Source organism: Copadichromis virginalis, linkage group LG18 (genome assembly GCF_057382275.1).
Source record: "Copadichromis virginalis isolate Kocher_CV1m ecotype Utaka linkage group LG18, C_Virginalis_male_GT1.1, whole genome shotgun sequence".
NCBI lineage: Eukaryota > Metazoa > Chordata > Actinopteri > Cichliformes > Cichlidae > Copadichromis > Copadichromis virginalis.
Genome location: NC_140635.1, coordinates 22687603 through 22707412, shown reverse-complemented (window position 1 = coordinate 22707412; position 19810 = coordinate 22687603). Strand labels below are relative to the sequence as shown.

The 19810-nt window shown below is 48.8% G+C and overlaps 1 protein-coding gene across 10 annotated transcripts in view; it reads left to right on the top strand.

Moving 5' to 3' along the window:
* LOC146687839 (myomegalin) overlaps positions 1-19810 on the top strand; it is a 47419-nt gene that overhangs the window by 21952 nt on the left and 5657 nt on the right. For 3 of the 10 annotated variants that reach the window (XM_085440445.1, XM_085440437.1, XM_085440443.1), the window contains 33 exons: positions 58-282; positions 359-517; positions 682-789; positions 1177-1314; positions 1625-1804; positions 1959-2153; positions 2259-2441; positions 2531-2647; positions 2732-2812; positions 2922-3025; positions 3143-3285; positions 5547-5662; positions 5767-5942; positions 6040-6385; positions 6842-7046; positions 7167-7283; positions 7373-7632; positions 7737-7951; positions 8093-8210; positions 8336-8453; positions 8536-8590; positions 10280-10527; positions 10602-10712; positions 10811-10972; positions 11135-11383; positions 11490-11621; positions 11708-11824; positions 11900-12107; positions 12194-12315; positions 18690-18926; positions 19047-19148; positions 19350-19570; positions 19662-19805. In XM_085440445.1, the coding sequence (XP_085296571.1) occupies positions 58-282; positions 359-517; positions 682-789; positions 1177-1314; positions 1625-1804; positions 1959-2153; positions 2259-2441; positions 2531-2647; positions 2732-2812; positions 2922-3025; positions 3143-3285; positions 5547-5662; positions 5767-5942; positions 6040-6385; positions 6842-7046; positions 7167-7283; positions 7373-7632; positions 7737-7951; positions 8093-8210; positions 8336-8453; positions 8536-8590; positions 10280-10527; positions 10602-10712; positions 10811-10972; positions 11135-11383; positions 11490-11621; positions 11708-11824; positions 11900-12107; positions 12194-12315; positions 18690-18926; positions 19047-19148; positions 19350-19570; positions 19662-19805 (5412 nt within the window). Of the gene's footprint in view, positions 1-57; positions 283-358; positions 518-681; positions 790-1176; positions 1315-1624; positions 1805-1958; positions 2154-2258; positions 2442-2530; positions 2648-2731; positions 2813-2921; positions 3026-3142; positions 3286-5546; positions 5663-5766; positions 5943-6039; positions 6386-6841; positions 7047-7166; positions 7284-7372; positions 7633-7736; positions 7952-8092; positions 8211-8335; positions 8454-8535; positions 8591-10279; positions 10528-10601; positions 10713-10810; positions 10973-11134; positions 11384-11489; positions 11622-11707; positions 11825-11899; positions 12108-12193; positions 12316-13628; positions 13703-18689; positions 18927-19046; positions 19149-19349; positions 19571-19661; positions 19806-19810 lie in introns of those variants that run through there. The other 7 variants (XM_085440438.1, XM_085440439.1, XM_085440440.1 and 4 more) reach the window with 7 other exon arrangements.

Sequence of the window (19810 nt, the reverse complement as noted above, 5' to 3'; positions counted from 1 at the left end):
TCAGTGTGAAAACATGTTGTGTTTTTGACCTTGGTCTGTGGTCGTTCCTCTCTTCAGGCTCCGGCAGGAGTTAGCGAGTCCTTGGCGCTGGCTCAGCTGCAGGGCGAGCTGGTCGGGGTGCAGAGCTCCCTGTTCTCTCTTGGACTGGAGCTGGAGGCCAGCCAGAGGAGTCTGAGACAGAGCCAGAGGCAAGCCGATGACCTGATGAGGTTCAGGGAGAGACTAAACTCAGATCTACAGGAGGCACTGCAGCACAGAGAGGTCACCGAAAAACACAATCAGGTCAGTCTGGTTGTGACAGTGTGAGTAAACCTAACATGTTACACAGCACGTTTAACATACTTTCTTTCTACTGCAGGACCTGCGCTGCGCCCTTCACAAACTTCGCACTGAGCTTCAGGCCAAAGAAGCAGCTTTAAAAGAGAGCGAAGCAGAGAAACACGCTGTGACGCAGGAGAAAGACCGGAGCGTCGCACAGCTCAAAAGCGCTCTGCAGGACAAGGAGCAACAGTTGCAGGTGACATGCACAATTCCACACAGTCTGCTTACATAATATATATACTGTGTATATTCATACAGTATATATATATATATATATATATATATATATATATATATATATATATATTAGGCACACACACACTTCTTTTTTAGCCCATCTAAAAATATATTAATCTGTAGGAGTACTCAGAGATGGTGGAATCAACAGGAAGCGCCAAACCAAATCCAAGAGACGCCCTGCTTGAGAAACTGAGGGAGCGCATTAAAGAAAGAGACAGAGCTCTGGAGGTAAACAAGCACACAGATTCACAGCAGGGATTGAAACTTGTGGCAGATACTGAAAACAACTCATTTTAGCCACGGTTACATTCGCCTCACAAACTGATGTGCATTCATTGTCGGGACAGTGGGAAGGCTTTTAGTCACAAACGAGTATCAGTCAAGAGTCATGGGCACACAGCAATACAGACTCACACACCAAAAGGTCAGTGTGCAGTAATATTTTACTGCAGTGGGAAGAAATATATGAATTAAAAAGGTGACGATGAAAAGCATGTGTTAAATCTCTCGGCGTTAGCTACTGCATAGCTAAACATTTTATGCAGTAAACTACAAAACTATGAAGTGCAAAGAACACGGTGAAGGTTGAGGATGCTTTTCCATCGCTGCCTGCAGCAATCCATCGATGACAAGTTCCACTGTGTGGAGGAGCGTGAGGGCCAGGTGAGGAGGCTGCAGCTGGCTCTGAGAGAGAAGGAGCGAGACCTGGAGAGACTCCGCTGCATTCTGTCCAACAACGAGGAGACCATCACGGTACGCTCGCGACACGCAGCATCATCATGTCCGAACTGTTTGGTGTGGAAACACTAGAACATACATATTATGCAGATTAAAGCTCACAGTTTAAAACAAGCTTGAACCAATAAGCCAAGTGCATCATATTTAATAAATTGTGAATAAACTGAATTTTTTTTAGTTGTCATAACGCTCAGTAAACTCTCCATTTTCAAGAAAATTGAATTTTTCTGGCAGTTATTTCATGCTTCAGGTTTTATAGCATTAAACATATTACTCAGTATCTAAAGTTATGCACTGATATATTTTTGGTGATCGTGACCACCAGAGTCTTGACGGTTTGGTGCGGGGTAAAGAGCTGGAGCTGGAGCAGGCAGCAGAGGCCTACAGGAACCTCCAGTGGTTGAAGCAGCAGAGCGACGAGAAGGAGAGAAACTCCCTGAGAGAGAAAGACACCATCATAACCCAGCTACAAGCAGCACTACAGACACGCAGCCAGGAGGCTCAGGTACACACTGACATTTACAACAGCTTTCTGTTTCAATTATTCTCAGTTGTTTGCGGTGTAAATGTTCAAAGCTTTGAAAAACCATCCCATGTCGACAAACCTGTCTCACCAGTTTCTTACTAATTGCTCTGTTTGTTGTGTTGTGCGTGTGCAGGATCTCACAGCTGCCCTCGTCGCCAGAGTTCAGGCCGGTCCCACTGAGGTTGTGGAGGAGCTGAAGGCTCGGTTGGCTCTGAAAGAGAAACTCTTCCAGGAGCTTTTGGGAGACCGCAGCCGGCAGTCTAAGGAACACCAAGCACAGATCCAGGATCTGCTCAGCACTCTCAGCTCCAAAGACCAGTATCTGCAGGTGGGCGACATCATGGCATCGAAGTGCAGCTGGTAGATTATAGGTTTGGGCCGTACAAAAAGGCGGTTCAGGAAGATAAAGTGTAACCTGATCTTTCTCTCTCAGGACTACTCCTACAGGCTTTCCTTAGTGATCAGTGAGCGGACTGGCCAGCTACAGGAGCTTCGCAAGCAGCTGTCAGAAAGAGAGCAGGAGCTGCATGAACTGAGATGGGACAAGCAGAGAGACACGGGAGGAGAGACGGAGCATCTGCAGAGTCTCCTTAAAGAGAAGGAGGCTTTTATCAAGGTACTTGCTCTGACATTTTCCCTTGGCTGTTTGTCTTTCTATAGATCCTGTACACCTGGTGTTCACAGGCTACTTTATCACACTGTCAGGAGCTGATGAAGGCCCAGGAAGAGGCCATGCAGCCGTTTTCCAAGGAGAGCGAGGCAGAGATTAAGGCTCTGAAGGAAGACATGCAGCTGGTGCTGAAAAAGGAGGCAGAGGCTCAGGTATCAGTGAAGCTCTTGAGCTGATGCACTAAAATTTCATGTTTTTTAATCTTTAAGTCACATCTTTGGGTTCTTTTTCTGCAGAAGGAGATCTCTGCTCTGCGTTTGTCTTTAGCTCACCAGCAGTCAGAAGGAGATGCCACAAAAGACAACACTGATCACAAAGTATGATTATTGCTTCATTTCGAGTCGCTTAGACAGTGTTTAGACATTTGTATTCCTTAGGAAATAACCACTTTACTCCTTTTTAACCCTCCCCGCCACTGTGATTCAGCATGTGCTGGAGCAGCTGGTATCAGAGTACAGCAAGCTGAATGACGCCTTGAGGGCAGAGAAGAGGTTATACCAAAATCTCACTCACATTCATAAGAGTGACAGGTAGGGAAATTCCACGCAGGTCTTGTGACGCTCTGGATTCCTGCAAAGCTTTTTTTTTTGTCCTTTCTTTTTTGTTTTCAAAAACACCATTTTGTTCTGGTCTTTTTGATTTTGCAGCAGCTCAGAGAAGCTCCAGGCCCTCCACATGGAGTTGGATTCAGTTCAGGCACTCCGCAGACAGCTGGAGGAGGTCCTGTCTCGGACCCGTAACACGGCCCTGCTACTGGACAGGGCAGCTAAAAAGCAGCCTGACTTTGGAGGTGGGAACGGGCAGGGTCCAGCCTCCAAGGCTGCAAGCACCATTGTCACCTGATGCTCTGTGTGACCACAGCACCACTCAGTGACACTCTAAATGTGAGATGGAGCTGTCTCCAACCACTGACGGTCAGGTTTATGAAACATTGCGTTCCTGAAGTAAGAGAAAGAGATCTATATTTTAAAAAAGCCAAAATCTGACCCTCAGTGTGCAGGCAGCTTTGTCCAAATAACACAAACACTCCTCTTAATGGTATGAAGTGAAAATGTGCAACTCAGAGTTTAATTTATTAATATATTTTGTGAGTGTGGTGTGAATCTGTTGGGTTTTTTATATTGTTTTTTTTGAGGATTGCCTGCATATTGCTTTGTAGCTCGATTGTTCTCTATTGCCATTTCTGTGTACTGTCTCTCACCGGTGTCGCTCTTCCAGTCTTACTGTCACAGTGAAGTCACGTCTTGTGGAGAAATTCAAGCTCATGCCTTACAGTGAAACGTCTCACCATCCATCATTTGTTTTATATCATCTGTTTGTCAGCAGGATTGTGCACGCTTAGCGAAGGCCCAGGAAACAAATCCAAAAAAGACGGCCTCGTACTTTCCTTTAGTTCTGTGTTAGCTCTGATAGATATGCATGATAGAGTAGGCTAGTTGTTTTAGATATAAGCTGGCAGATGCTTTATGTTGTAGTAATTTTATATGATATGCATATTTTTAGCAGCTCTGCTTCTAAATCCAGCTTTGTACAGAGATAGGATAATCTACAGTCTAGACAGTGCTCTCTATTAATGACAGGAGATGTGAACACCAGAAATAAACCTTGCATATGAATTATTTATATGAGGTAGAGTACATTTTCTAGGGATTTTGTGCCCCCGATCTTTTCATCTAGCCTCACAGATGGAATCACCGTCAAAGCTCCTTCTACTTCTTCTTTTTTTGTGTTTTAAATGCATCAAAAATAAACATGTGCTGGCTTTTTGTCAAAAGCACTTCTGTTATGGATTTCTCTTTATTGTGTTTAATTAGGAAACCTGAAATCCTCCACTTATTCCTTGACATACCTTCCGTCTTTCCCCTCAGAGCAACCCACAGTATATATCATCTCTCTGAGCCTTTACCCAGAGTAGAAATATTATTTACCCGCCCTCCTCAGCCTCTCAACTTTGCCTTTTTTTGTCCTAAAGTGTAAATTTAAAACCATATGAACACGTGCTAGAACGTTTAATGTATAAATACAAAGGCAACAAACAGCAACATGTATTCTTAACACAAACTCGGTCCCAATTAATTTTCCTTCATGTCCTTCCTCCCTCATGCATGATAGTGTGGCATGGTTTTCATGTTTGCATGGCTTCCACTGTAATGCCCAGTGAGATATTCATAAACACAAAGCCCGTGTGGCGGGTCACTCAGTGTCCTCACGATCTAGCTTGAATAAAAATACAATTCAAGTCCCTCTTCCTACACCTTCCTCATATGTGGTGACATTATGTAGTGTCACAGTGTGTAAACAGGGTGCCACATTACACCAGTCAAGCCTGCAGGGACACATTACTCAATCAGTATTGCCTCAGCAGTTTTGCTGAGTTTCCTGCCCTCTCGCCAACAACACAGAGACATTTAGTGCTGTATGCTTCATTAAAGGTGGACACATTCTGATAATTAGCACCCGTTAAACTTGCTCTGACTATGAAACAATCCTTTAATATGTCCCCACAATGCAGTGAGCAACTCTAGACACAAACCCACACCTATGATTCACATGTAGCTCTGCGCAGTGCGTGCGAAGGCCTATTATGTAAAACAGTTTCCCTTAGAAATTCTTTTCAGTCACTTTCCTGATGTTCCTGCTCTCTCTGTGAGTGCGTATACAATATTAAAAACAGAACAGAGAAGAGAACATGCAGTACTCGGTCACAACAACCTCCTTTAATCCCTGCAAACAGTCGTTACTCTAAATCTGCTACAGTTGTGTCATTTTTAGGTGTTTAAAGTGGCCTTCACACACACACTGTTACTGAGTGCACCGGTTTTTTGGCTGGCTTGCAACTTATGACATAACATTTCCCTTAAGTCCCATGACTTCCAAAGTGGTGATTCAGTGGAGAGAGAGAGAGGACTGTGGAAAGAATGGGATAGAGTGGATGCCGAGGAGGGAGAGGCTTAAAAACTACAGGACTGAGAGAAAACCAGGGGGTTTGAGATTTAAAGAAAAGAACCAAAGCAAGTGGATACTTTCCCTAAATGGTCATTTTGTTTCCAGAGCTCAGCACAGAGGAGGAAGAGGGAGACGATGAAGACGGCAGCAGTGAGGAGTTCACAGACAGCATAGAGGAGGATGACGATAGCGTGAATGCCAGAAGTTTGACCTCCGGTCAGGTAAAGTGCTTTTACTAACACTTCACTGTGACCATTAAGAGCATCTCACCTACTCCCATGACTTAAAGGGTAAGAACTAAGAAGTATTATTTCTAACTCTGTAGGCTTCTGTTAAGGCTCAAGGACCTGAGTGTGTGACCCGAGGGCTGGTGAGGGGGGCACAGTCCCAGACAGCTGATGTAAAGCAGCTCGATGAAGCAAAGAAGACACTCGAGTTCGAGCTTGAAGAAATAAAGTCACAGCTGGAGAGGGATGGATACACCTCTGTAGCTCAGATGAGGTGTGTAATTTGCTTTAAATGACTTATTGTTTACCTGATCGTGCTGTGTTTGATGGCACCATTATGCTTATTTGTCCTTCTGTTCGACTTTTGCTAGGAGTGCCCTGCAGAAGCTGCAAAGGGAGAACCAGGCCCTGAAAGAAAACCAAGTACGAGCTGGAGTGGTGGGGACAAACACAGAGAAGAGTCTGAGCCCAGAAGAAGAACAGGAAGAAGAAGAAGAGGAGGAGGAAGAAGAGGAGGAAGAAGAAGAAGAAGAGGAGGAGGAGGAAGAGGATACTGAGGAAGAAGATGAACTGGAAACATCTCCGGTGCCGGCGGGGAAGCGAGGTCCTCCATGTGTTAGTCTGAGCAACGAGCCAGGGAAGAGGCACTGCATGAGGCCATGCTCTCTGAACCTGGGCACACTGACATCTCACCATGTCACACACCAACCTGAAGCGGTAACACATCATACCCTCATTATCTGATCATTATTACAGATTTAGTGTGATTCTCTTTAGTGTTAGAGAGAATAAAATGACCAGACAGTTTAATACCAGAAACAGTACTCAGATCATTAAATGTAACATATACAGTTTAGATGGGAAAATATGTTAGAAACAATTGAAGGGCAACAAAGTGTCACTAGTGAAATTTAATTTAGTCTGATACTGCTTATAATTGGATCATCAGTAATCCAGGTGTACTAAATAGTTGTACTAACAAGTTTAAATGTAATCATATTAATTGACATGTTTTACATATAAACGTAGCTCTTAAAAAAGAATCAGAAACAGTCAGTTAATGTCTTGTTATATGTGATATTTCAGTGCAAGAGATGCTGTATGACTAAATAATTAAATGATGTGCCTGTGAAGATTACACATCAGTGTTGCTTAGATGCTTTGCTTTTGCAGGAGACAGCGGTCGCCGGTGACAGCTCTCAGGTCAGAGCGCTCTGGCGAGATAAAGAGGATGGCCTCCGTGAACAGGCGTCTCGTCTTCACGCTGATCTGACTCTGAGCCAGCAGGAGAACAGAGAGCTGCAAGAGAGGCTGATGGTGTCTGAGGCCACGGTCCAAGCTCAGGCCGAACAGCTGAAGGAGTACAGAGATCTGCTCAGTGAGTCACTCTGAGGCGCATGTATAAAGGAAGGCTGGGATGAGTTAGACAAATACATTTAAACATATTTAATTATTTGGTATAAAGGAATGAAGTAAGTTCTGCCTCATGTCTGTGCAGCCGAGACGTCTGTCCAGCAGGCCAACAAGCAGGTGCAGGTGGATCTTCAGGATCTGGGTTATGAAACTTGTGGCCGGAGTGAGAACGAAGCAGAGAGAGAAGACACCAGCAGCCCAGGTGATGAACAAAGATCTGATTCATTTTAGACCAAACACATGCTCTTTAAGATACTCTCATTAATCATGTCTCACCTCTCCTCCTTGCAGAGTTTGACGACCTAGAGATGTGCACGTCGCTGTCCCATCCTCAGGACTGTGAGGGTGGTGGCTGGTACGCTGGAAGGTGCAGCAGTAGCAGAGGCGCTTATGAAATGAGGGATGAGTCGGCGTCTCTCCAGCATCTGGTCCAGGATCTGCGCTCACAGCTTACTCGCTGTCACAAAGTGATCCGTGGACTGCAGCTCCGTGTCCGGTCTTTGTCTGCGACCAGCGATTACGCCTCCAGCTTGGAGCGCACCCCCCGCAAGGTACTGACTCACCAACAAATGCTGTACTTTAAATGTATTTAATGTTAAAGAAAAAACAATTCAAAAAACAGGGGTTTTTTTTGCTTTTCATCCTCACCCTTTAGGTAAACTGGGCGCTTGAAAGATCACCAGCCCCGAGTGGTGTGGAAGAGGATGAAGGCTGGTTATCTGATACCCAAGGGGCTCGTCCAGCGTCCAAGCCAAGCAGGGAGCTCCAAGAACTGATGGAACGAGTCGCGTCGCTGGAGGCTCAGTTGAAAACTACCAGATCGGAGGGCAAAGGCCAAGCAGAAGAAGGGAAATGTGCCACCTGGCCTGGGTAGGTTAGCAGCGATAAAGTGGCAGTGTTGCACATTTACTTTTTATCTAGAATCAGTTGATGTATGCACATAAGAGCGAGACTAATCTCCCTTAACACTGCGGTGCATTTTGTCCCTGTGGCGGCTGATTGTCTGTGCAGGAAGTACAACTCTCTGATCCAGGCTCAAGCTCGTGAGCTGTCCCACCTGAGGCAGCGGATGAGAGAAGGGCAAGGAGTCTGTCACATCCTGACCCAACACCTGGGAGACACCACCAAGGTGCTGCAAACACACTCACTGATTCAGTGATATTTTCTACATTTTATCAACATGGAGAGAGAATAAAGTTCTAGCAAAGTTCATAGCAGATTCTCACAGATGCACTAAACGTCAACAACTTTCAGGCTTTTGAGGAGCTCCTGCGGGCCAATGATATTGACTACTACATGGGTCAGAGCTTCAGGGAGCAGCTGGCACAGAGCACTGCCCTGGCACAAAGAGTGGTCACCAAGATTAGTGGACGTAAGGAACGTTTCTTTAAAAAAACTGTTTCTACTGTTATTTAAAATCTCACCGCTCCATCTTTCCTCTTTTCTCTCCACAGGAGAACGTGTAGAGAGCCATGACGACAAGACAGGCCACGAGTTGCTCGCTTTGCGGTAAGTGAGCTTGTTCATATCTATATGTGTAATGTGAGAATATGTAGGAGATTAAACTATTTTAGGGTGGTAGCAATTAAACCAAGGAGCGATCTTTGCTTAAAATCAAGCAACCAGCAACATCTGGGGATGAAAAGTGAAGCCATCACTGTTCGAATAATTAGTTGAGCCTGGTTCCAAAATCAAGTCAGTCCCCAGAAACTGACACAGACCAAAATTTAAGCAGAAGCATGAAGATTCAGCCTAGCATGAAGATCACTTTTGGTCTTTATCAAAACTGCACCTGCAGTTTTGTGATCTGTTGACCCCCACTGAACTTAATAGCTCACTTTGCAGCACTAAGTCTGTCCCACTGATTAGTTTGCTCTGTCTTGTGACACGCTGTGAGGAGCTGTCTGCATAGCTACTTATGTTGGAGAGAAGACAGAAGGTCTGCTGTTAATCCACACGCGGGCCACCACGCGGATCGTTTAAGTTACTCTAGCTGAACAGACAGCTTCCTGGTGTCCACCCAGACAGGCTTTAAAATGCTCAGTGTTTCTGTATTCTTCACAGCTTGGCACACTGTTTCTGTTGGATTCATGCTAAGTCACTTATTCGTGGATTTCTGTTGTATTGACGCTTGCTGCTGTACTGATAAATATTTGTTTTGAAATATTTTCCAGCATGCAACATTTTTAAGGGTTATCAGGAAAGCTGGTGAAATAAAAAAACAAAGACACTTAAAAAAAAAAAAAAGATGCTGTCAGAGAGCCAGGGGACCCAAAACAGCAAGAGAGACACAAATACATAGCATGAGGGTCTGTAAGGCCTCTAGACCCACTTGTGACTCACTAGAAGTGATTTCTCATCTTCTATATAAATGTGTCTGCATGGTCAGTTTCTCTCATTTAATTTCATTCGACTTTGGTTGCAATTCTTTTGGGTGCTTACACAGAAGATGTCCACACATCGTTGCATCACACACATTACTGATGCAAGAACAGAACAGGACATCGTGTGATGTCTCAAAATTTGGGCCAGCCTATGAGGATGGATGATGACAGTGCATAAATTTACAGTAGTCAAGAACATAGTGTAGTAGCTATGCAAGCCTTTGATTTAGTAGTGATTTTAGAACAGTATAAAAAGTACCTAAAACTACTGTAATCCATGGCTTCCTGGAGCTAACACATAGTATGTTGTTGACAGGCATGAAGGCGCTATTAACATAAAATACACATTAATAGGCATCTTATTAGGACTTATAAGCACCTCACACCCTATTAGTTAATGCTCTTTAAATGGGCTTTAATATAAAGTGAGTTATCCTGTGCTCATATAGGGAAGAAGAGCTCTTTTCACAGTAATAGTGTTGTTTATGTTGTCTAATATTACTGGAAAAAAATTTCCTTTCCTATTTCCCTCAATGTTGATGCGTTTTCTGTTTTCTGTGCATCCAAATGAAAAAACTGACCAATAAGCAAATGTAAAAGCATTTACTTCGATTCGAGGAGGAACTAGTTAGACTTTCATCAGAACCTTGAACTCAAAAAACATTTTTTTGATCATGACTCAAGAGTTCGGAGGCTAATTCCTACAAAGAACACACAAATGTGTAATAGAATGAAATGAAAGTGATTAGGTTTAATATCTCAAAGGTCAGAGTTCAGTTTCACTGTGATATCATGACCTTCTGTCCACATGCAGGTTAAGTAAGGAGTTGCAGCAGAAAGATAAAATCATCGAATCACTCCACACGAAGCTGCAGCACCGTCCCGAGACCCCGTCCAGTTGCCATGCCCTCTCTGAGACTACGGACCAATCAGATAGGACCTCCTTGGTGTCCGATGAATACCAAACCAATGAAGACTTGGAGCTGTGCTCTGATTTGGACACCAGGGAATATCAGGAGGAACACCGACTCCGGCAGCCAGGACTCGGATCAGATCCGGAAGGTATTGTTGATGTTAATCTCTCTTTCTGTGAAATGCATCTTTCTATCATTTCACCTTCCATTCCCCTCTTTTAGTCCGTTCCTCTATCCCACCACCTCTTCCTCCTCCTCCTCTTCATGGCCTCCTCAAGTCTTCAAGCAGCTGTCCCAACATGCTTTGCTCAGCCGCTGTGGGTTTGACCAGAGGTAGGGGAGTCACAGACGGCTGTTGACTTGCAAAGATCATTTTCTTTTTTCCTCCTCATCCTTTCGTCTTCTGTATGTGTCCTGTCATTCTCCTCCAGCCCTTTTCAGTGAGCCTGTCTCCTCCTCCCTCTCTATCCCCTCTGGCCCTGACGGCTGGGGTCACGAAGTTATGTTTGACCCCCGGCCCAGAGCTCTCTCTGTGATGGCTGTTCGCCCAGAGCTGGACACGCTGTACAAACAGATGAATGAGCAGAACAGGGGTGAGGGGCCAAAGAGAGTGTGCCATGTGTGGAAAATACTCAAAACCTGTCTGAAACTACAGTCACACTTGGAATTGTATAGAATGTTTGACTGATCTCTGACAATTTTTGTGTGTCTGTGTGTGTGTGTGTGTGTACATGTGTTTGGATGGCTGGCTACAGGCTTCCCAGAGCCTCATGACAAGGCTCTGTTCACCCTTTCACCTGATCACCACAACCAGCATGGCCTGTCAAGCTACAGCCAGCTATCCCATCATGCCTTTCAACCCTACCAGCTGGGGGGCATCCCTACAGGCCACTTAATGAAGTCTGACTCAGGTTTAATGTCAGGGGGGCCTTTGTGGGACATGGAAAACTTCGTCGGAAGTTATTCTGGATCATCTGCGCACCAACCAGGAAGCAGCCAAACAGGTGTGACACACAAATGCAGTGAATTTATTTTTGGAATATTTATGTAACTTAAGAGCTTCTTAGTTGAATGAACAATACAACATTTTATTATATGACTTTCTTTCAGGGGTAAATTTGATAGAGGAACACCTGCAGGAGGTGAGGTGCCTTCGCCAACGCCTGGAGGAGTCCATTAGGACCAATGAGAGGCTTCGTCAACAGCTTGAGGAAAAACTGGCCACCACTGGACGTGATGGAGGTAATGCAGTTTTCCACACTTGAGTAACAACAAACATCGGCGCTTCTTTGTCTCTAAAAAATGACACAATGTGGGGTTTTTTTCAGGGGCTCCAACCAACATTTATATTCAGGGACTGGACACAGTCACTCAGCTGTCCAATGAGATCAGAGTCCTGAAGGAAGAAAACTTGGGTCTGCAGTCCCGCTTGCAGGCCAGCACAGGTACTTCAGTATAAAGGCAACAGACATTTAAGACAGTTTGTTTTGTTTTTTGTTTTTTTAAATAAACCCATTCAGTCTCTCCTATGCTCTCAGACACAAGTGAGGAGGTGGTGCAATTGAGGGAGGCGGTGTTTACAGCACGCGCTCGCCTGAAGCAATCAGAGCTGGAAGCTGAGCAGTGGAAGGAGGAGCTCAGACGGCTTCAGGCCCACAGTCAGGAGCAGGGACAGCAGATTCACACATTAAGGCAGGAGCGGCAGGCGGGGCAGGAGAAAACCAACAGGTGTGTGCAGATAATGGCTGTGTCTGTCTGCGTGTTCACATCATCGCTAACTGTTTTATTACTATAACGTATCTGTGCATTAACAGGCTCCAGCACGAGGTGTCACTACTCCAGCAGCAGCTATGTGAGAGCAGGGAACTGATCCACTCTCTGCAGAGCGAACTACACGTCTATGATCGAGTGTGTTCCAGCACAAAGGCCAACAAAGGTCAGTCTATCAAATTAGCTATACACAACATCCTACCATAGATATATACAGTGGCTTGCAAAGGTATTCGGCCCCATTGAACTTTCCCACATTTTGTCACATTACAGCCACAAACATGAATCAATTTTATTGGAATTCCACGTGAAAGACCAACACAAAGTGGTGTACACGTGAGAAGTGGAACGAAAATCATACATGATTCCAAACATTTTTTACAAATTAATAACTGAAAAGTGGGGTGTGCGTAATTATTCAGCCCCCTGAGTCAATACTTTGTAGAACCACCTTTTGCTGCGATTACAGCTGCCAGTCTTTTAGGGTATGTCTCTACCAGCTTTGCACATCTAGAGACTGAAATCCTTGCCCATTCTTCTTTACAAAACAGCTCTACAGCTGCTCTGTGACGGCCTCAGAGGTTGTCTAAGAGAATATTGGGAGCAATAAGACCATGAAATCCAAAGAACACACCAGACAGGTCAGGGATAAAGTTATTGAGAAATTTAAAGCAGGCTTAGGCTACAAAAAGATTTCCCAAGCTTTGAAAATCCCACGGAGCACTGTTCAAGCGATCAGTCGGAAATGGAAGGAGTATGGCACAACTGTAAACCTACCAAGACAAGGCCGTCCACCTAAACTCACTGGCCGAACAAGGAGAGCGCTGATCAGAAATGCAGCCAAGAGGCCCATGGAGACTCTGGACGAGCTGCAGAGATCTACAGCTCAGGTTGGGGAATCTGACCATAGGATAACTTATTAGTCGTGTACTGCACAAAGTTGGCCTTTATGGAAGAAGAAAGCCATTGTTAACAGAAAACCATAAGAAGTCCCGTTTTCAGTTTGCCACAAGCAGGGACAGGGAAGCTGGTCAGAGTTGATGAGAAGATGAATGGAGCCAAATACAGGGCAATCTTGGAAGAAAACCTCTTGGAGTCTGCAAAAGACTTGAGACTGGGGCAGAGGTTAACCTTCCAGCAGGACAACGACCCTAAACATAAAGCCAGGCCAACAATGGAATGGTTTAAAACAAAACATATCCATGTGTTAGAATGGCCCAGTCAAAGTCCATCTAAATCCAATCGAGAATCTGTGGCAAGATCTGAAAACTGCTGTTCACAAACAAATCCATCTAATCTGACTGAGCTGATCACCCAAAGCAAAAGGTGGTTCTACAAAGTATTGACTCAGGGAACTGAATAATTACGCACACCCCACTTTTCAGTTATTGATTTTGTGGAATACACCAGGCACAAATACACGCACACGCCGGTATTTACTGCCAATTTCCACATTTATTGATTTGTTTGTTTTGACAGCTGACTCAGTCGCACAGCCTGACAGCTCACGAGCCCACCTGATCTTCTCGCCGCTCCTCCCCGTCTCACTATAAACACAGCGGAGGGAGACCATCATCAGTACATAAACACCATCAGCTGTTCTTACCGGCCTCGCAGCGCCGCCCTGTTGAGCCTTCTGCTCCACTCCTCCCCGGCAGCTGCGCCCGGGGCCACGCCTCCGCCACACACCCCCACCGCCCGTTCGAGGCCGGGGAGCCGTCCGGCCGAGCCAACTCCCCCCCTCGCGAGCGAGAGAGGAAATCGGCCACCGCCATCTGTGCCCCCGGCCTATGGATCACCTTGAACTTAAAGGGCTGCAATGCCAGATACCACCGGCTGATCCGGGCGTTGGCATCTTTCATGCGGTGGAGCCACTGCAGCGGGGCGTGGTCCGAACAGAGGGTGAATGAGCGTCCCAGGAGGTAATAGCGCAGGGAGCCGACCGCCCACCGGATGGCCAGGCACTCCTTCTCCACGGTGCTGTACCGGCGCTCGCGCTCCGCTAGCTTCCGGCTGATGTACAGGACAGGGCGGTCAGCTCCCCTCACCTGCTGAGACAAAACGGCTCCCAGCCCTCTGTCCGAGGCGTCAGTCTGCAGAACAAACGGGAGGGAAAAGTTAGGAGTGTGAAGCAGCGGCTCCCCACAGAGAGCGTTTTTCACTCGCACAAACGCCGCCTGGCACGGCCCCGTCCACTGGACCAGATCCGGGGCACCCTTTCGAGTGAGATCGGTCAGGGGGCTGGTTAGCTGCGCAAACCCCGGCACAAAGCAATGATAGTAACCCGCCAACCCCAAGAACCGTCTCACCTCCTTTTTCGTCCTGGGGCGCGGGCAGGATGCGATAGCCGCCGTCTTCTCCACCTGTGGCCGCACCTGCCCGCCCCCCAGGTGGTACCCCAGATACTGCACCTCCCTCCGTCCAACCGCGCACTTCGTCGGATTGGCCGTGAGCCCCGCCCCCCTCAGGGACTCCAGGACCGCGACCACCCGCAGCACATGCTCCGCCCAGGTGTCGCTGTGGATGATCACGTCATCCAGGTAGGCGGCAGCATACGCCGCGTGCGGACGCAGTACCCGGTCCATGAGACGCTGGAAAGTGGGCGGGGCCCCGAACAGGCCGAACGGGAGTGTCACGAACTGGTACAAACCGTACGGAGTGGAGAAGGCCGTTTTCTCCCTGGCCTCGGCAGACAAGGGAATCTGCCAATAGCCCTTGGTTAAGTCCAGCGTCGTGAAAAAGCGGGCCGTGCCTAACCGGTCCAGGAGCTCGTCGACCCGAGGCATGGGGTAGGCATCAAAGCGTGACACTTCGTTCACCCTGCGATAGTCGACACAGAACCGTATAGACCCATCCTTCTTCGCCACCAGAACGATGGGGCTACACCAGGCGCTGTGCGACTCTTCTATTACTCCCATCCTCAGCATTTCCGCCAATTCCCTCTGCACGATTTTTCGCTTATGCTCCGGGAGCCTGTAGGGCCGTGAACGCACCGTCACGCCGGGCTGCGTCACGAAATGGTGCTCGATGAGGGACGTCCGGCCGGGCAGGGGGGAGAACACGTCCGCAAAGCGCTGTTGCAACGCGACAACGTCCGCTCTCTGGGCCTGTGTGAGATGGTCATCACAAGGGAGGGAGGTGGGAATGATAGAATTTGGCACCTCAGGCCCCAACTCATCTCTCTCCTTCACCAGGCTCACCAGAGAAGCGGTTTCGACCTCTCGCCACTGTTTGAGGAGATTGAGGTGATAAATCTGCGCGGCTCCTCCCCTGTCCGACCGAGCGACCTCATAGTCCACGTCCCCGACACGCCGTGTGACCACAAAGGGACCTTGCCACTTGGCGAGCAACTTCGAGCTGGAAGAAGGGAGTAACACAAGCACTTTATCCCCTGGTGAAAATTGCCTGAGTCTAGCCCCTCTGTTATACAGGCGTTGCTGACGCTGCTGAGCCTGGAGCAAATTCTCCCGTGACAACCTCCCCAAAGTGTGGAGTTTTGCTCTCAGGTCCAACACGTACTGAATCTCATTTTTGGCGGGGCTCGGACCGTCCTCCCAGCTTTCTTTAATCAGGTCGAGCACCCCACGTGGCCTCCTGCCGAAAAGCAGTTCAAAGGGAGAAAATCCCGTGGAGGCCTGGGGCACCTCCCGCACTGCGAATAACAGAGGGTCTAGCCAGTGATCCCAATTGCGTTCATCCTCGTTAATGAACTTCCGAATCATGGACTTTAAGGTCTTATTCAGCCGCTCCACCAGCCCGTCAGTCTGAGGGTGGTAGACGCTGGTCCGAATAGATTTAATGCCCAGTAATTCGTACAGTTCCCGCAGTGTACGAGACATAAACGACGTGCCCTGGTCAGTCAGTATCTCTTTCGGGATTCCGACTCGGGAGATGACCTGAAACAGTGCCTGCGCCACACTCTTAGCCGAGATGGTGCGCAGCGGAACTGCTTCCGGGTACCGCGTTGCGTAATCCACCAGGACTAACACAAAGCGGTAACCGCGTGCACTCCGGTGAAACGGCCCGATGAGGTCCATGCCGATGCGCTCAAACGGGACCTCAATGAGGGGGAGAGGGCGCAGAGGCGCTCTCGGTATGGCCGGCTGGTTAACAAGTTGGCAGTCCGGGCAGGACGCGCACCAGCGGCGCACATCCGCTCGGATGCCAGGCCAATAAAATCGGGCCGTTATTCGCTCCAGAGTTTTCTCGTAGCCCATATGCCCTGCCATGGGGTTATAGTGGGCCGCCTGGAAAAGCGTTTCCCGGCGGCCCTGCGGCACCAACAACTGGGTGTGTGTTTCCTCAGTCTGAGTGTCACGACTCACTCGATATAATCGGTCATTTAATAAGACGAAACGCGGGTAGGTCTGCGCGGCCTCAGGGCGCACCACGTGACCATCAATAGCCATCACTTGGTCAAAGGCTGAGCGTAGGGTGCCGTCACGAGACTGCTCCAGTGGGAAATCACCCATGGGAGACACTTCCGGGGCTCCTCCCCCCCGGAGTCGGTGTCGGACGACCCCGCGTCACCGCTGAATGCCGCGCACACGCTACACCCCGCTTCCGGTCGTGATCGCACCCCCGCGTACTGCCCCAGTAGCTGATGAAACCCCGGCCAATTGGTACCCAGAATCAGGGGGTGCGACAGGCGCGGGCTAACTGCCGCCGTTACCCTATGTGTATGGCCCTTGTATTTTAGCAGCAGCGGCACTATGGGGTACCGGTGCACATCACCATGAACACACCTCACCTCCACCCATTCTGCCTCCAATAATGCCCCGGGGCGAACCAAGCCTTGGTGCACGAGGGTCTGTGTGCAGCCCGTGTCCACCAACGCTTGGCGTATACCCCCTCGAGTCCTTACCGGAATACTGTATGTCCCTCCTGGACCGGGGGAGGGTGCTGGGGCGCCAGCAACGCGGAACACCTGCCCCACTTCCATAAGCGGACAATCCCTCCTCAGGTGTCCCGGCTCCCCGCACTTCCAACACTCCGGCCCCGGCGTTTGTGCTGCCCTCCATGGCTCGGGGGCGGCTCCACTCGGCTCGGTTCCCCTGGACGGCACCATCGCCGCGAAAGGGTTAGTGGGGCTCAGCGCCGGCAGCCGCTCTGCCAGCCCTGGTGCCGGCACACGGCGCCTCGGGGCCGGCACTGGGGCCTGTTTGGTCGGCCTCCGTCCGGCGTCCCCGGACTCCCCTGCTCCAGCGGCAAGGTGGTCCTCCGCCAGCGTCACCGCTACCTCCAAGCTTGCGGGCCGGTGGCACCGGACCCATCTCGCCGTCTCCGCTGGCAATCCTTCCGTGAACCGCTCCAGCACCACCTTGTCCACCAGCTCCGTCTCGCCCTCCGATGTTCCCGGCTGCAGCCAGCGCACCGTCGCGTCGCGCAGCTGCCGGGCCCAGCCGAATGGTCGGTCCGTTGTAGCCAGCCGACAGGCCCGGAACCGCCGGCGATGGTCTTCGGCGGTGAGCCCCAGCCTGTCCACCACCGCCCGGCTCACATCCGGGAAGCTGCTCCTTGACGCCGGAGGCAGACTCAGGGCCGCAGTTTGTGCCTCCCCAGACAGCAGGGGGAGCAGCCGAGGGCTTCGGCGTGGCAGCGGCCCCGACCAGCCGCTCCAGAACTTGTGTCTGTCGGTCCGTTTGCTCCCGCAGCGCGGCCAGGTGGGCACGCTGGTCGGCCGCCTGATCCCGGCTCATCGCCGCCATCTCCGCCAGCATCTGCGCCAAGTATTGCAGGGGCTGGGCGGGTGGCGCGGCCTGTGGGTCGGACATTTCCCCACCGGCACTTTACTGGGTTTTGGCACCACTTGTGGAATACACCAGGCACAAATACACGCACACGCCGGTATTTACTGCCAATTTCCACATTTATTGATTTGTTTGTTTTGACAGCTGACTCAGTCGCACAGCCTGACAGCTCACGAGCCCAGCTGATCTTCTCGCCGCTCCTCCCCGTCTCACTATAAACACAGCGGAGGGAGACCATCATCAGTACATAAACACCATCAGCTGTTCTTACCGGCCTCGCAGCGCCGCCCTGTTGAGCCTTCTGCTCCACTCCTCCCCGGCAGCTGCGCCCGGGGCCACGCCTCCACCACAGATTTGTAAAAAATGTTTTGAATCATGTATGATTTTCGTTCCACTTCTCACGTGTACACCACTTTGTATTGGTCTTTCACGTGGAATTCCAATAAAATTGATTCATGTTTGTGGCTCTATCTATCTATCTATCTATCTATCTATCTATCTATCTATCTATCTATCTATCTATCTATCTATGGTCCCAGTGTCCCTTACTTTGGTGCCATCTGGTGGTACATGAACAAACAGATAAATGGGCTATAAAAAGAAAAAAAAAATCACTGGATGTTTTTCTGTGAATTGGAATTCCCAGAATTCTTTGCAGCTCAAGAAAAGCTCTAACGTATGACAAATATGAAAGGAGGAAAGAATAAAACCCTCTAAACCCCTCGCAGCACCTAAGCACAGCTGTGCCTAACACGTTCTCATGTTTGTGCATTTTGTCTTTCGTCTTCAGGCTACCTGTGCGAGGTACCAGTTCTACCAGTAGAGCTGGGGGAGTTGTTGGGAGAGGTGAGGAGTCTACGGGCTCAGTTGCAAAACAGTGTCCAGGAGAACAGCGCTCTCAAACAGCTGGAGCTCCACAAGCAGCTGGAACAAAAGCTGGGCGTGGGCTCACCTCGGACTCCCTCGCTCTCTGCTCTCACTGCCAGCCCTCAGAGGGAAAACTTCTACAGACGTCAGTTGCTTCATGGTGAGACATGACTGGGCATGACTCCATCATGCTACAGTGTAAAATGCCTGTGACGTTCAGTGTGCAGTGTTAAAGTTTACAGTGTGTCCAAGCCTGTTTGCCTATCTGTGTGCTCCGCAGACCCAGCTCCATCTCCACCAGTCAGGGACATTGGTCTCTTTAACTGTGGATCTCCTGGTCCTCCATACTCAGACTTGGATGACAGCCATAGCACTGCCAATGGTGTGACTTAACTTCAGTTACTGCAATTTATTTTGACTTAATATGAAGAAGGTTTATTTGCTTTCTAACAATAACTGCACTTTTGGTTTGTGTGCTTGTTACTGAGTAGTTTGAAGGAATTCTAATTTCCATAAAATAAAAATTTAAAAACCGCTTCATTCGAAGTCCTTCCACAATACAATCCAGCTCTTTTGTCACCAGCAGACCCTCTTGATCCACACTCTGAGCTGGAGGGGGATGCGCCCGATGGATCATTCGCGAACCGTCATGGTCGTCACGCCATTGGTCACGTGGATGACTTCAGTGCTTTGCAGCAGCAAGTCCTCGAGGGCCGGAGCCTCGTCCAGCGCATGGAGATGACCCTGCAGGCCTGCCTCGGTCCACCAATGCTGGATGTAAACCAGAAACAGAGCAGCGAGCTGGTGTGTTTTCACCATCCTAGCAGTCGGCGACAACTGAAAATAAAAAGTATTGAGCACAGAGCACGAGTAACTAACTGAGCTGTGTTTGCAGATTATGGATTACGGATGTGTTAGGAGTCTTCTGTCTAACACCAAGACTCTGAGGCAGATCTTGGAGGAGGCAACGTCTCTGCTGAAGATGTTCTGGAGAGCAGCTCTTCCCAGCACAGATCCCTCCATCCAGAACCTTAAGAAGGTTTT